This window comes from Brachycentrus maculatus, unplaced genomic scaffold, assembly GCF_059751285.1.
Source record: "Brachycentrus maculatus isolate JH-2025_06_01 unplaced genomic scaffold, ASM5975128v1 h1tg000221l, whole genome shotgun sequence".
Lineage (NCBI taxonomy): Eukaryota > Metazoa > Arthropoda > Insecta > Trichoptera > Brachycentridae > Brachycentrus > Brachycentrus maculatus.
The window spans coordinates 144,934-158,303 of record NW_028280972.1 but is presented as its reverse complement, the minus strand read 5'-3'; the positions used below and the strand labels follow the sequence as shown (position 1 = coordinate 158,303).

Sequence of the window (13,370 nt, the reverse complement as noted above, 5' to 3'; positions counted from 1 at the left end):
CGGAACGAGCCGTCATTCTTCGGACCGGCCGAGGGGATTGCTACTGCAGTGGGTGGATGCGCGCGCCGGCTCCCGGGCCAGTACGTTATAAACCTCATCCGGTAGCGCGCGCTCTTTCTCACTCTCACCTAACCTCAAATCGCGTAAATATGGTCGCCCTACGCGCGCACTAACTCCTCCACCGACACGACACCATCCGGATTTAAATACAACTGAAGCACGCGCCAAAATTACCTAACCTGAAAAAACAACAAAAATTGTAAAAAATATGGTTATAATAAAATAACAACAATTATTTGAACATGTCAAATGGTTTGTATATAAACAATGTCGGGTTTGGTGCATTCATCTTATCGCCTAATGTCATTTATGACTAGTTTCGGACGTATAACATAATTGGCGCCAAAACACTCGCCGTATTTACTGACGCGAGTATCGGAAACTACGACGGGCGTTTGCGACCTTTTGATTCGCGAGCGTGGCCGTGTTTATAGGAAAGTGACCGTTTTGCAGATGTGACGGAAATGCGGCTTTTCTTTCCCAACATCGGTGGAATGTGGAAGATGTGTCCGTGGCACTGAAGGATATTTGAATTCTATCTAAAGAAACTTCAGTGTGTATTTCGAGTGCCGTGGGCGAAGCAGATTTGTTTCAGTTGTTTTCAAACGGTTTGTTTGAAATTTAGTGACAGTGGGTCACTGCCTACCGCATCGTAATATTACTTGAAAAAGGTAAAAAATATTTTAAACAATTTTACCGAACTTCGCAAGCTCTTGAATCCATTTAAGAAACTTAGTACATTGGGGTAATGAGTACTAATATTCCCGCTGCTCGTTTGTATTTTTTTTTAAATAAGGTCTATCTTCCATTGATTCACGTGATGTCACTTGATGAAAGTAAAATGATTTCGGAAACCGTCGGGCGGATATGCTTGCAGTAGAATGAATGCGATACTACCCTGTGTAAGTCAGTCGGCCATCTTGCAATCGTAATATTATTTTGGCTATTTATGGAGATTTATGAATAAACCATAAGGTAAAACGAGCACAGGTACCATTTATTACTTATTCTCTACAGGTAAGTATCAATTCAGCGGGGGATATTATGTGCTATAGTCGGATGAGTCGTCCTAAAATTTGCGGTTGGAGCGCCACTGTCAGTCATCTTCCACAAATTTAGACTCATGATTTAAGTGAACAGACAACACGATATATAGATTTTTTCATTCCACACTGAACATGCGATCCTCACAGTTAGATAACCGCTTTGGGATAAGTTGAAAACTAGCTCATCCGATCGATAAAGCATGGTCAGTTAGCGTAGCGAAGCCGCATTTCCTTCACACCGATTGCCGTAACGCGATTGTCGCGCTTTATCTCAATTACCGTTAACCGTCTTCCCTAGAATGTTGAGTGTGCACAGAAGTAAAGACGTCGAGTTCTAGAAGTGAGAATGTGCCGGCGGTCCTCGCAATAGCTGCCAGAATGATCACGAGACTCCCTCGGCGGGCTTGATGGTGAGGGGGGCCCTGGTAGCGGCAAGCGGGGCGAGGGCCCGGGGCTAGCAGCCACCATTGCCCGCATCGAGTTCGTGGAGAGATGGGGGCTCACCCCTGTCCTCCGGCCGAGGCAGGACCGCCCCCGGGACGCAGAAGAGGCAGAGGACCCCAGGTAAAGCTACTCGCCGAGGACAATCTTCTGGATATTTACATCCTGCTCTATTTCGTAATCTGTAAGCGTAAACAGGGACAGCCTGAGGGCGGGGCGAACGCAGCGCTCATCCCGCGCGCCATGTTTAACAATTGTATATTTTAAATTATAATTAATAAAATAATATCTTGATGTGACCGCTTGTAGAAGAATATGATTGCGCCATGTTAGACGGCGATTAGATCGGACATTATCTACTCTTAAATCCTTTCGCATGTAAATAATTAAACACCGATCAATCGACATTCGAAAGAATGTGTAATGAATAACAAATAACTAACACATAAACTTTGATATCAAAAGTATTCAAATTATTAATGACTGCAGACGGAGTTATTGCCTGGCCTAGTAAAATTACTAGGGGCGGCACTGTAAACTCATATCTTCCCATCGATATCACGGCTTACATACATATTAATATCCGCTTAATACCCTTGTTTATAATAATTAGGATCCCGACTGTGATGAATACGATTTTATCATCGGTTATTTACAACGTTGTTAATTAACCTCTTATCATAAAGTCAAATAGAAATAAGTCGAATAACCCAAACGATGACGATGAACCGAATTCTGAAATTTAGTATGTCTACATGATTTTATGATATGCCTACATGATTTTAGTCTGGTTGTTCATTATACATTCGTTTGACTGGGTTTGCCTGATTTGGCACTTGCTATTTTATTTGAGTGTCTTAGGGTCTGAATTAAGCAAAGTTTTCAATTCAGATTTAAATAAACTATATCAGCAAGTCTGGAAAACCTATGACGGAGATAATTAAAATCATACTTGTGTATTATTCCTTTGACTGTGCGGGATACTATGGCCTAATGCAAAGTGCGATAGTCCGAGTAATGCAGATCTTACGTAATACTTTTGTAGAACCTACCCGTATAATCGACGCGATAAATATTTTAGAGTTGCGCCAGAATGCTTGCGTACTTTATAGGTTTACTAAATTTACATTTATTTGAACCACATTTAAATATTTTCGGATAAAATTTTCCATAAATATAATTTTGTTTGAAATTTCTTGGCTCATCCAACGCAATTCACGTATACATTTAATTTGTATACAGTAAATACATAGTTTGTATATACATAGTATACGTATGTGATCTCGTAACGTTTATTAAACGGGACATAACAACGTTATCTACATACCGTAATTATGTGCATGGATAGACTATGGTAAATAATTGATTTTCTTGACTAATATCTCTGCATTCTGTTAATTCTTACCTCGATCTAAACTAATAAATATAATTTTTAAAAAGCTTTTTTTTCATAATTAAAAAAAATATCATTTTACACATTACGTTGGAGTTCTGTAAAACCCGGACAGTAATAAATACAATTTATTTTATTACAACATAAATTTACTAGGGTGTACCGGTATAGAATTTTAATCATAATTAGACAATAGAACTCACGTTTAATAGCTATGTACGTAAACAAAGATAAAAGGTAATCTCTTCGAATTGATGTTACGTTTATTAAATAAACCGGTGCATTTCATTCATAAAACGTATGGATTGAATTTAGAGCCAAATCACTGGGTGGTACAAAAAGGTGAAAATTATGTAAAATATTTTTTTTTACGATTGCTTTTTATTTTATATCTTTTATGTGTTAAAAATAAAAATAAACTCCCTCACATTTCCATGAAATGTTCACTTTCTCAACTATCCCAAGTCAATTCATCAAAGTCATCACAATAGATAACGAAAATATTGTTATGATTCGCGTACAATTTAAAAACTAAGTATGTATTTTCTTAAAGTTGAAAATATACTATAAAATCGCAAATATACATTCATTCTTGATGTTAGGTTAATTCAACAAATAATAATATTTTATAAAATGTACATGTTTTCTAAATTATTATAATATCGATTCTAACGCTTAAAGGCAAATAGGTAATAAGGAATTTAAAATTTCTCGTCCTCCAAAGTTGAAATATTTTAACTTTTAAAAATAATAACACTTGTATAATACCACTTAATGAGTTTTATTTCATTACACACGACTAGTTTCTAAAACTACAGATGTTTTCACCTGTAGATGAAAACATCTTTAGTTTTTTAAAACTATATATATATATATATATATATATATATATATATATATATATATATATATATATATAGTTTCAAAAAACTACAGATGTTTTCATCTTCAGGTGAAAACATCTGTAGTTTTCAAAACTAGTCGTGTGTAATGAAATAAAACTCATTAAGTGGTATTAAACAAGTGTTATTATTTTTAATAGTTATTATATTTCAACTTTGGAGGACGAGACATTTTAAATTCCTTATTGTGTGTACATACAAAAATTCTGGATTGAATGTATTTTTTTATAAACTTACTTTATCTGACACCTACATAATAAATACGTTTGATTCTCGGATGAAATTTGTACTTTGTTAAGTATCTCGGATTTAAAAAATCACCACTACATTTTTTATTTATAAATCTGTTATAAAGATTACACGCACTCTAAGATGAAAACTTCCTATCTTATCCAAATCTTCCCGGCAGTTGACAATATGAGCAAACTCTCGATAGTCACGCAACAATACTTTTGGTCGTTGTTCATTATTGATGAGAACAAACTAAACAACAAATTAATGAGAACAAATAATCTCGGAAAGGTTTAACAAACTTCTGTGTTGTTAAACCTTTCCGAGATTATTTTTCCGTATCTAGAAAATTTGTTAACGTTGAAAAAAGTTGTTAACTTAGAAAACAACATAACTAACTAACTAACTAACCATCACGCCGCTTCCCCGCAGGGGTAGGCAGAGAGAATCGAACGCCACACCACTCTGTCTTTGCAAACATTCTTTGCCTCTTCTACATTCATGCATCTCCTCATACATACCCGACGATTATTACGACTCCTGACCCGACCGCTTTCAAGTATTTGACATACCTGATTGTGCCAAGTTTTCCTCGGTCGTCCTCTGCTTCTTTTTCCAACTACATTCGCTCCATAAATTTGTTTAACCGTTCTTTCTTCACTCATACGCTCCACATGTCCAAACCATCTCAACACACCTTTCTTAATTTTATCGATAATGCTTATCTCAGCCTTACATTCTTTCCTTATTTCATCATTCGAACATCTATCAAACATCGTTTTGCCACACATTCGTCTGAGGGATCGCATTTCGACTGCATTCAGTCTGCTTTCATCCTTCTTTTGCCAACTCCATGCTTCGCTTCCATACATAAGGGTTGGAACCAGAACTCCATTGTGTGCTGCCAGTTTAGCTTCCGCTGATAGATTTTTATTTGCTAAATTACAGAATTAATTTATGGGAAGTAAAGTTTGGCTACCGTAGTGGAGGTCCCAGGTTCGGTTCTCAGAGATTTTATCTCTAATATTTATTTAATTTTACCCTGAACTGGTAGCTGAACCGCGTGACTGATCACCTTGCAGTCATATAATTAACGATCAATGTACAATGCGTCAGTCTGATGCGGTGCTTGATGTACCGTTGGGTGCGGATAAGAGTCAAAAGAAAAAGATATTTTGCAATCGTAGTACCTACTCTTCCTTTTTATTTAATATTAAACGATATAATTCATCGCAAACCATATAAAAAATTTGTAAAACTATAAATACTCGCATAGTATCGAAATTTCTATTGCTTGATCCTAGGAGCAGTTCCGGGATTGAATTTTTATATTCCCGAAATATCGTGGTTAAAAAAGAATACTGGAATTGTATTCTCCAGTCGTGGGCACATCGCTCACTCCTTTCAAGAACGTCATAAATCAAAAATCGACAATTTTCAGGTGTGCATGTTTTCGGAATGCCCAGAAAATGTACTATATCCCAGCAAAATAGGCATATTTTAACTTAATATTTACCCGCTACAGGGCAGAAAGTGTTGTTTTTGCATTTTGAAGAAAAGGTATTGTTTAATTATTTAATGAAATATACTAAATATTTTTAAAATGGAGAAAAAACCTTCAGGTTTTACCTAAAAAGATCTGTTGCACAGTAAAAAGTTCAAAAAGTGGCTTGATATTTATTTTTAATACATTGTATTATATTTTTAAACTTTAAAAACGTTCTCCTGAAAAATCAAGTTTTTTGATTTATGACGTTCTTGAAAGGAGTGAGCGACATTTGACCCATTGGCTACCAGGACTTTTGGGGTTTCTATGCTAGAAATACCACGATTTCAACATAAATATTTCAAAAGTTAATTGAGTTCGAATATTTATGAATGCTTTGTGCTATTGTGGAAAATAATCTGTTTATAGATTTCATCTTAGGCGCGACGAAAATATCTCTCGGAATTTAGTTGACAAAATGTATGCAACCTTATACAAAATCGACTAACACATAAATGCTGCTCGTTCAATATCTACTTCCTTTTTACTCTGTGCGCATAATACTGCAAATCAAGTAACTTAGCGAATTATTTGACGACATTCGGTATTAAAGGAATATGAAAGGAATAGAGCATAGGTGTGAGCAATTTACTAATTTTTTACCAATTTATATTTGTATCAATTTATTGCGTATTATTGATTTACCCCGATGCGTAAAAATGAATCTTTTCAAGGAACATTACAGCTTTACACAGTTTAATTTTCGCGGAAAAAATATTGGTATAATGTACTTTGTTTGTCTTGTTTCTCTTGAAATATTCAGCAACTTCAACTTTTGTTTTATTATAAATAATTTAAAGATATTAATGATCATGTTTTTCTAAATATCGATGTTTAACATATTGGAGAGAAAAAGACATAATATGAATCCTAAACTTTTGCACGACCCAGGAGTCCTTAGCAGAGCGTCCAAAATACAAATATGTGTTTCTTTTATAAATCATGATGTCATGTATTTTATTCATTATTAGTTAAGATTACATTGAAAAATAAATATTGTTTTTTAAAATGTGTTGTGCAAATGTAAAAGAAATTTCGGAACGCCTCTCATTGTTTCTTTTTCTTGTTTTAAAATATTTCTTCAAAGGAAATCATAGCTCCCTAAATTTGGGTACAATCGAAAATTGTCACTCACGTTCACAACGATATTACGCTTACAAATAATATTATTTTTATAACGAAAGCATTTCACACTTTGAGCTCGCGACACATTCTATTATCATTTGACAGTGCTATTATCATTTGAATTTACTTATATTCTCAAGACACGTGGATGAAAGTAATAACGCTATTACATTAAAAATGTATTCACAAACGACAATTTAATAATTCTAATCGAACAAGGAAGAATACCAAACTGAAAATACTATTTTAAACGAAATGACAGTCGCAATATACAAAAAGAAAATAGGTGTTGATTGAATAACAAAAAATAGATTAAATTTAATTTGAGGGTGACCGAGTGTGACAATTTTTATCGCATGTAAGGTACCACAGAAATCTACTTACTACAATCAAATTCGACACATAAATTTTACCTATTATAATATCTGTATTCAATTTAAAATATCAGATTACCATACAATTAGTTGAACTAGATAAGATAGAACAAACTCTTTTTTTTTGTAATTTCGTGTAGTAATAATATTATTTCTGAGGTTTCTGCGACAGTTTCACATTTTCGGCAGTTTCATATTACAGACATCACATTTTCAGTTAACACATATTAATTGATAGACCATTTTATTAAGGTTAGTTTTGTCGTAGATGTTTTAAGTAATAACTGTGTGTTTGTTTTTATTTATCTGAAAAAAAACAGTAAAACGATATTTTATATACTGGACGAAGTTTTTATTTTAAATTTGCATTCACTGAATAATTGTAAGAATCAAAAACGCAACTGATTTTATGAGAAAACGTATTGAATTTTTAAAAAAATAATTAAACATAGAAAAAATAATTTAAACTAATTGGAAATGTAACAAAATAAGGCAATTAATAACAACAACAAAATGATGCAAGTAATAACAACAACAAAATGATGCAGTTAATAATAACAACAAAATAAGGCAATTAATAACAACAACAAAATGATGCAAGTAATAACAACAACAAAATGATGCAAGTAATAACAACAACAAAATGATGCAATTAATAACAACAACAAAAGTTCTTATGTACCGAATTTTTTTCGATCTTGTTTCTTTTTTTTTTAGTAAAAACATTAATAATTTATTATTAGATTAAAACCAATATTTTTAGCTTTTCCACTTTTTTATTTGACCAGCGACCGGGTTTCGTCGTTACCGACATCATCAGACCAGTCTGATGATGTCGGTAACGACGAAACCCGGTCGCTGGTCAAATAAAAAAGTGGAAAAGCTAAAAATATTGGTTTTAATCTAATAATAAATTAAAAATGCAATTCCATCACGAAGTGTCAGTGGATAATATAAATCTATTAAAAACATTAATTTCGAAATGTTGACAATCGAACAATGGCAAAAGATACAATCGAATAGAGTAAACGTGAAATATAATAATTTACTCGGAATCGATTTCATACGGAAATTAACGCGTTAACGTGCAGATAACTATAGTTTTTATCCGACGTCTAGAACCAAAGTTAAAGGTATCTTTACGACATAGTTAAAGTGCTTACTTCCGTTTTTAATCCCAGCCCTGGTGACAGTACCTAATAGACTCTTGATAATATCTCACCCTATTGTTTTTGTCATCTTTAAATCAAAATCTTCGTAAAATGTATTTGCAGTCTGCTTATCCTGTCCGATACAAAACATGATTTATGACATGATTTATATCAAAAGATGTTTAAAATATGATTTTACGATGTTTCGATAATTTTGATATAAATCATGTTCACTGTTGTAAAAAAAAATACTGAAGAAAATATATTGCAAGTACCATCGACTACAATATAAAATTATAAATAGTAAAAAAAAAGCAAATACCTCACTCCCTAGATACAGTTTTGTCCGCAGAAACTCAATCCCGGACAGTTTAATTAATGTTTATATCGTAATCTGTAAAATTATTATTTTTGTCTATTGTCATAAAATGTATGTACGTTGAAATAAATTTATCAATTTACACACTAAACAATAAAAGTGAAAATATACAAGATAAAAACTTAAGCTTTAAAATCGTGAAATTTATTTTTTAACATATGCTAAGCATTCGAACGTAGTAAATTTAACTTAACTCTTTTTCGCAGTGTTCTGTGAGTAGAACAAGCAACTTGGTAGCGTGTCGAAAGAATCCCAAGTAACCTAAATTTCTAAACAAACGTGAAGTCGGATAATTTTTATGCAAAATAATTCAAAACACGGCATGTTGTTGGTGCCACCGCGTAGCGTAGGTACGTCCTACGAAGGTTTGTTTACTGACGTAAAGGAGCAGCTACCACGCATGCGTCGTGGCATTCGCTCTCGACGAATGCCCTTCGTGACGTATAAATGACATCACTCAGCGTACTTGGATACACCGCGCCGTATTGCAGGTGCTTTCACGTTTATATTTATTTCTTGGAAATAAAATTCCGTTGCATTTTATGAATGAATCGACAACTGAGGACGTAAATCGATTTTTATTTTACTACGCGATGCGTTTGACACGTGCATCCATTACATTTATGTTTAGATAGTTAAAATTTAACAAATTGCGGTTATGAATTAACGTTTCCCTTAAAGAGATGAGTTCCGATATTTTCGAAAACCCTGCATAGTCTCGATGCTTGGATTCTGAGAAGATGTATAGGCATACGCTTCACTTATTTGAGATGTGGTGTTGGCATCCTATGTACTGCGAGACGAACAAATGTCTATATTTTCCTGGACTTTATTCCTGGAATTATTATTAGAATTTAGGTTTTTTTGGATTTCTAAATTTTCAAGATAATTCGTAATTTGGCCTTTATATGGAACAAGGTGTAATAATTTTAATTTATGAGAGTGAAATGAGTGATTAGTATCATAATTATTAGTATTATAATTTATTAAATAATATATTGTTTCAATATTCTTCACCTTTGCTTTCCATTTTTCCTTTTTTTTCAAACTCCGCCCCTTGACTAACCCCTGCCCCTTACTTTCCCCTCTCCTTATTTATAGAACAATTTTATACTTTATAATTTAGTTATTATACAGACCTGAATGATGGAAGTTTAACTTCTGAATTATGTAGTCTATAATAAAACTCAAGTGGTAAAAAATAAGTGTTTTCTTTAATCATTGTAACATGTCTTACCACAAAGTTAATGCCGAAATAATAAATAAAATTAAAGTTATCTTCACTGTAATTCGCGCGTTATCTTTTCACCGTATTTCCAGGCCGGTTTAAGTAGCCAAGGACATATTATAGATAAATCTGGTACTACATAGTGAAGATGACCCGACCAAGGTTGAGATATACAGCCTTGCACTGAACAGGACTGCCTAGGATCACGAAGCGCGGAGACAGACAAATCAAATGGAGCGAATTAAAAGAAAATCGGTCTGGGTATAAGTTGGGCTTGGTTCGGTTTCAAAATGTTTTTGCCTAGAATTTTCACTCATGAATTACATGAAATTATAGTAACTTTAAACATAAAGAGTAAATCCATTCACAAGTAGGCATAGGCTATGATACTTATAAAGTTGAAGCCTGAGAAGGGACATGATAAACGGTGTTGCATAAGCCGTAGTTAGATTTCAGAGTCACTTGGACGTTAGGTAGTTAAAAAAAAATCAAAATAAATATAACAATTATTTATTTTCAATTTGTTCGGATGTTTGTAATGTGTCTTTTTCTCTATCCTTACTATTCTACCTACTGATATCGTGTTATTTAATTTATTTAAAAAAAATCTTTAGGCAAGTCTCTAACTAGCACTGGTTGTTATTCCTTTACAAAAATGTACACAGATACTTTGTTACCACTTTAGTAAGCAAAATTCAATTTAATTAACCCTTATTTTGCTTCTGTGTTCAAGGGGGTTTTAAATTGGATTCTGGTGCCTACTGTATACAAAATACTTACCCAGCATGTAGTCACTTTTGTACTAAACCTGTGACCTGTATTAAACCCGAGTGCAAAGCGACCCTAACTTCCGGAGAGTGCTAGTTTAAAGGGGAGGTTGAAGAGGATAACGACTTAACTAAAACCTTTATTCAACGCTGAACAACGTCATCTGAATCAACGTCTAAGATCCTCAACTGAAAAACAACTTCAATTTTTATAAATTATTGAGGCAAGCCCGTAGAAAATCTAGTGTTTTGTTGAGTTGGAAAGATATTAAAATTCATAAATTAAATTGACAGACACCATGGCATATTTTTGAAAAGGTTCGACTGTGGAAGCAGAGTCTCCTGTACGATTCTCGTGAAATGAATTCAAACTTATTTTTACTTTTCAAATCTTACTTTACTATCATATCAAAAGGTAAATCAAAATAAAACTAAACACAAAATTAAACAGTTTATAGGATTAACGATAAGTTTATAGATACGACAGTAAAATTATATCTCCAACAGTCCAACTGCAGTATATATGGTAGAGCCCTTGTGATTTTTTTTGTATTTGAGTTAACAGCAGCAATATATGTAAATGAAAACATTAAAATATATGCATTAAACAAGCCAATTATAGTTAACCACAGAAACATAAAGATTAGTACAAAATATTTCGAGTAGATCTAGCAAATAGAGACATATACACACACACATATATATATATATATACACACACACATATATATATATATATATATATATATATATATATATATATATATATATATATATATATATATATATATATATATATATATATATATATATATATATATATATATATATATATATATATATATATATATATATATATATATATATATATATATATATATATATATATATATATATATATATACATATATATATATATATATATATATGTATGTATGTATAAAATCAATACAGTATAGTCTGAGCTTAGATATAGATAGCGTTTCAAGACTGAAATTGAATGTTTTTTATTTTGAGTAGCATTTCAATCCCATGATTTATGTGTCGGGATTATCATTGTTAATAATTTCTTTATAAAACCATCTTTCCAGTTTTCTTCCATAAAAAAATATCGCTATTCAACCCATGTAGATATAAGGTCTAATTAAAATATTTTAAGGTAACTTAACAATATTTCTCTGTACATAAGATTGGCTAGATTGCTTTTCTGAAACTAGTAGTATAATTTTATAACCACAATATAACCTACCAAAAGTATTTTTAAAAATCATTCCTTTATAACCTAACACTCAACCTAGTAACAAATATATATCATTATTTGTACTCGTATTCTATAAAAACGTATTTGAATACAGACAAAATCGTAGGGGTGAACAAAATGTGTTTTATTCAACATTTTTTTCGTTTTGACGTATTAAGATAATTTGGTCTTTACATATCGCCATAGAAAGCCCCCTTTGCATTATAAAGGACGTTTTCGTTTTGACGTATTAAGATAATTTGGTCTTTACATATCGTCATAGAAAGCTCCCTTTGCATTATAAAGGACGACATTAAAAAAAACAATACGTTTTGTATCACATAAAAGGGGATGAAATAAATAACTAAAATTATGTTTTCAACTTCAATATAATTTAGTGGAAAACAAGGATATTAAAAAATAAATTAGAACTTTCTACATATATTATTTTTTATATATTAACGGTATCTTAAACTATTGCACTAATTATTTATGATATTGATTTATTAAAAACGCCTATTTAATAATTTTTACATTGCTTGTAAGGTGACAAAATGGCGCAATGTGATATTAATCATATTATTTATACTTACTTCTTGGTTAACTATACTTAAGTTTCTGTTGTGATTCTCTATAATTATCTGACTTTATTGTTTTAATATACTAGTATTTTAATATAAATTTAAATAGTAAAAAAAGGACAGCTTAAAAGTACTAGATATGTTGTTTTATTTACTCCTGATATTTTCAAGATCACATTATTCTTTATCTTTTTAAACTCAGTAACTATAAACGCACAAGGAAAAACAGCGTTGTAAAAAGACTAGTTTGATACAACACTGAAAACTCTATTTAGGCGTCTTTTGTTGCACCGATTTTTCCCAGAAAACAGTTTCTAAAAAAAAATGCACCAAATTTTTTTATAAAAATAAAGAATACGAGAGATTAAGTGTCGATTAAATACGAAATCCAGTGCTAAATATTCGAATTGTTCGCACACGTGCTTAGGGATTGCGGATTTACAAATGGAGGCGTTCGTACATCTCTATTCATACTTTATTCGCTCCAACGTTTTCTTTTATTTAAATTTGATTTTTGAAATTTATGAAAATTAAGAGTACAAATCGTAATATATACATATACGAGAATATATATATATATATATATATATATATATATATATATATATATATATATATATATATATATATATATATATATATATATATATATATATATATATATATATTTATATATATATATATATACATATATATATATATATATATATATATATATATATATATATATATATATATATATATATATATATATATATATATATATATATATATATATATTTATATATATATATATATACATATATATATATATATATATATATATATATATATATATATATATATATATATATATATATATATATATATATATATATATATATATATATATATATATATATATAT

At 31.2% G+C, this 13,370-nt stretch overlaps 1 protein-coding gene across 1 annotated transcript in view; it reads left to right on the top strand.

Annotated features, from left to right (window-relative positions):
• Positions 1-524: 524 nt before the first annotated feature.
• Sh (Potassium voltage-gated channel protein Shaker) overlaps positions 525-13,370 on the top strand; it is an 89,925-nt gene continuing 77,079 nt past the window's right edge. Inside the window, exons 1-2 of the mRNA XM_088264251.1 lie at positions 525-567; positions 1,496-1,670. Coding sequence (XP_088120377.1) covers positions 525-567; positions 1,496-1,670 — 218 coding nt within the window. The remainder of the gene's footprint in view (positions 568-1,495; positions 1,671-13,370) is intronic.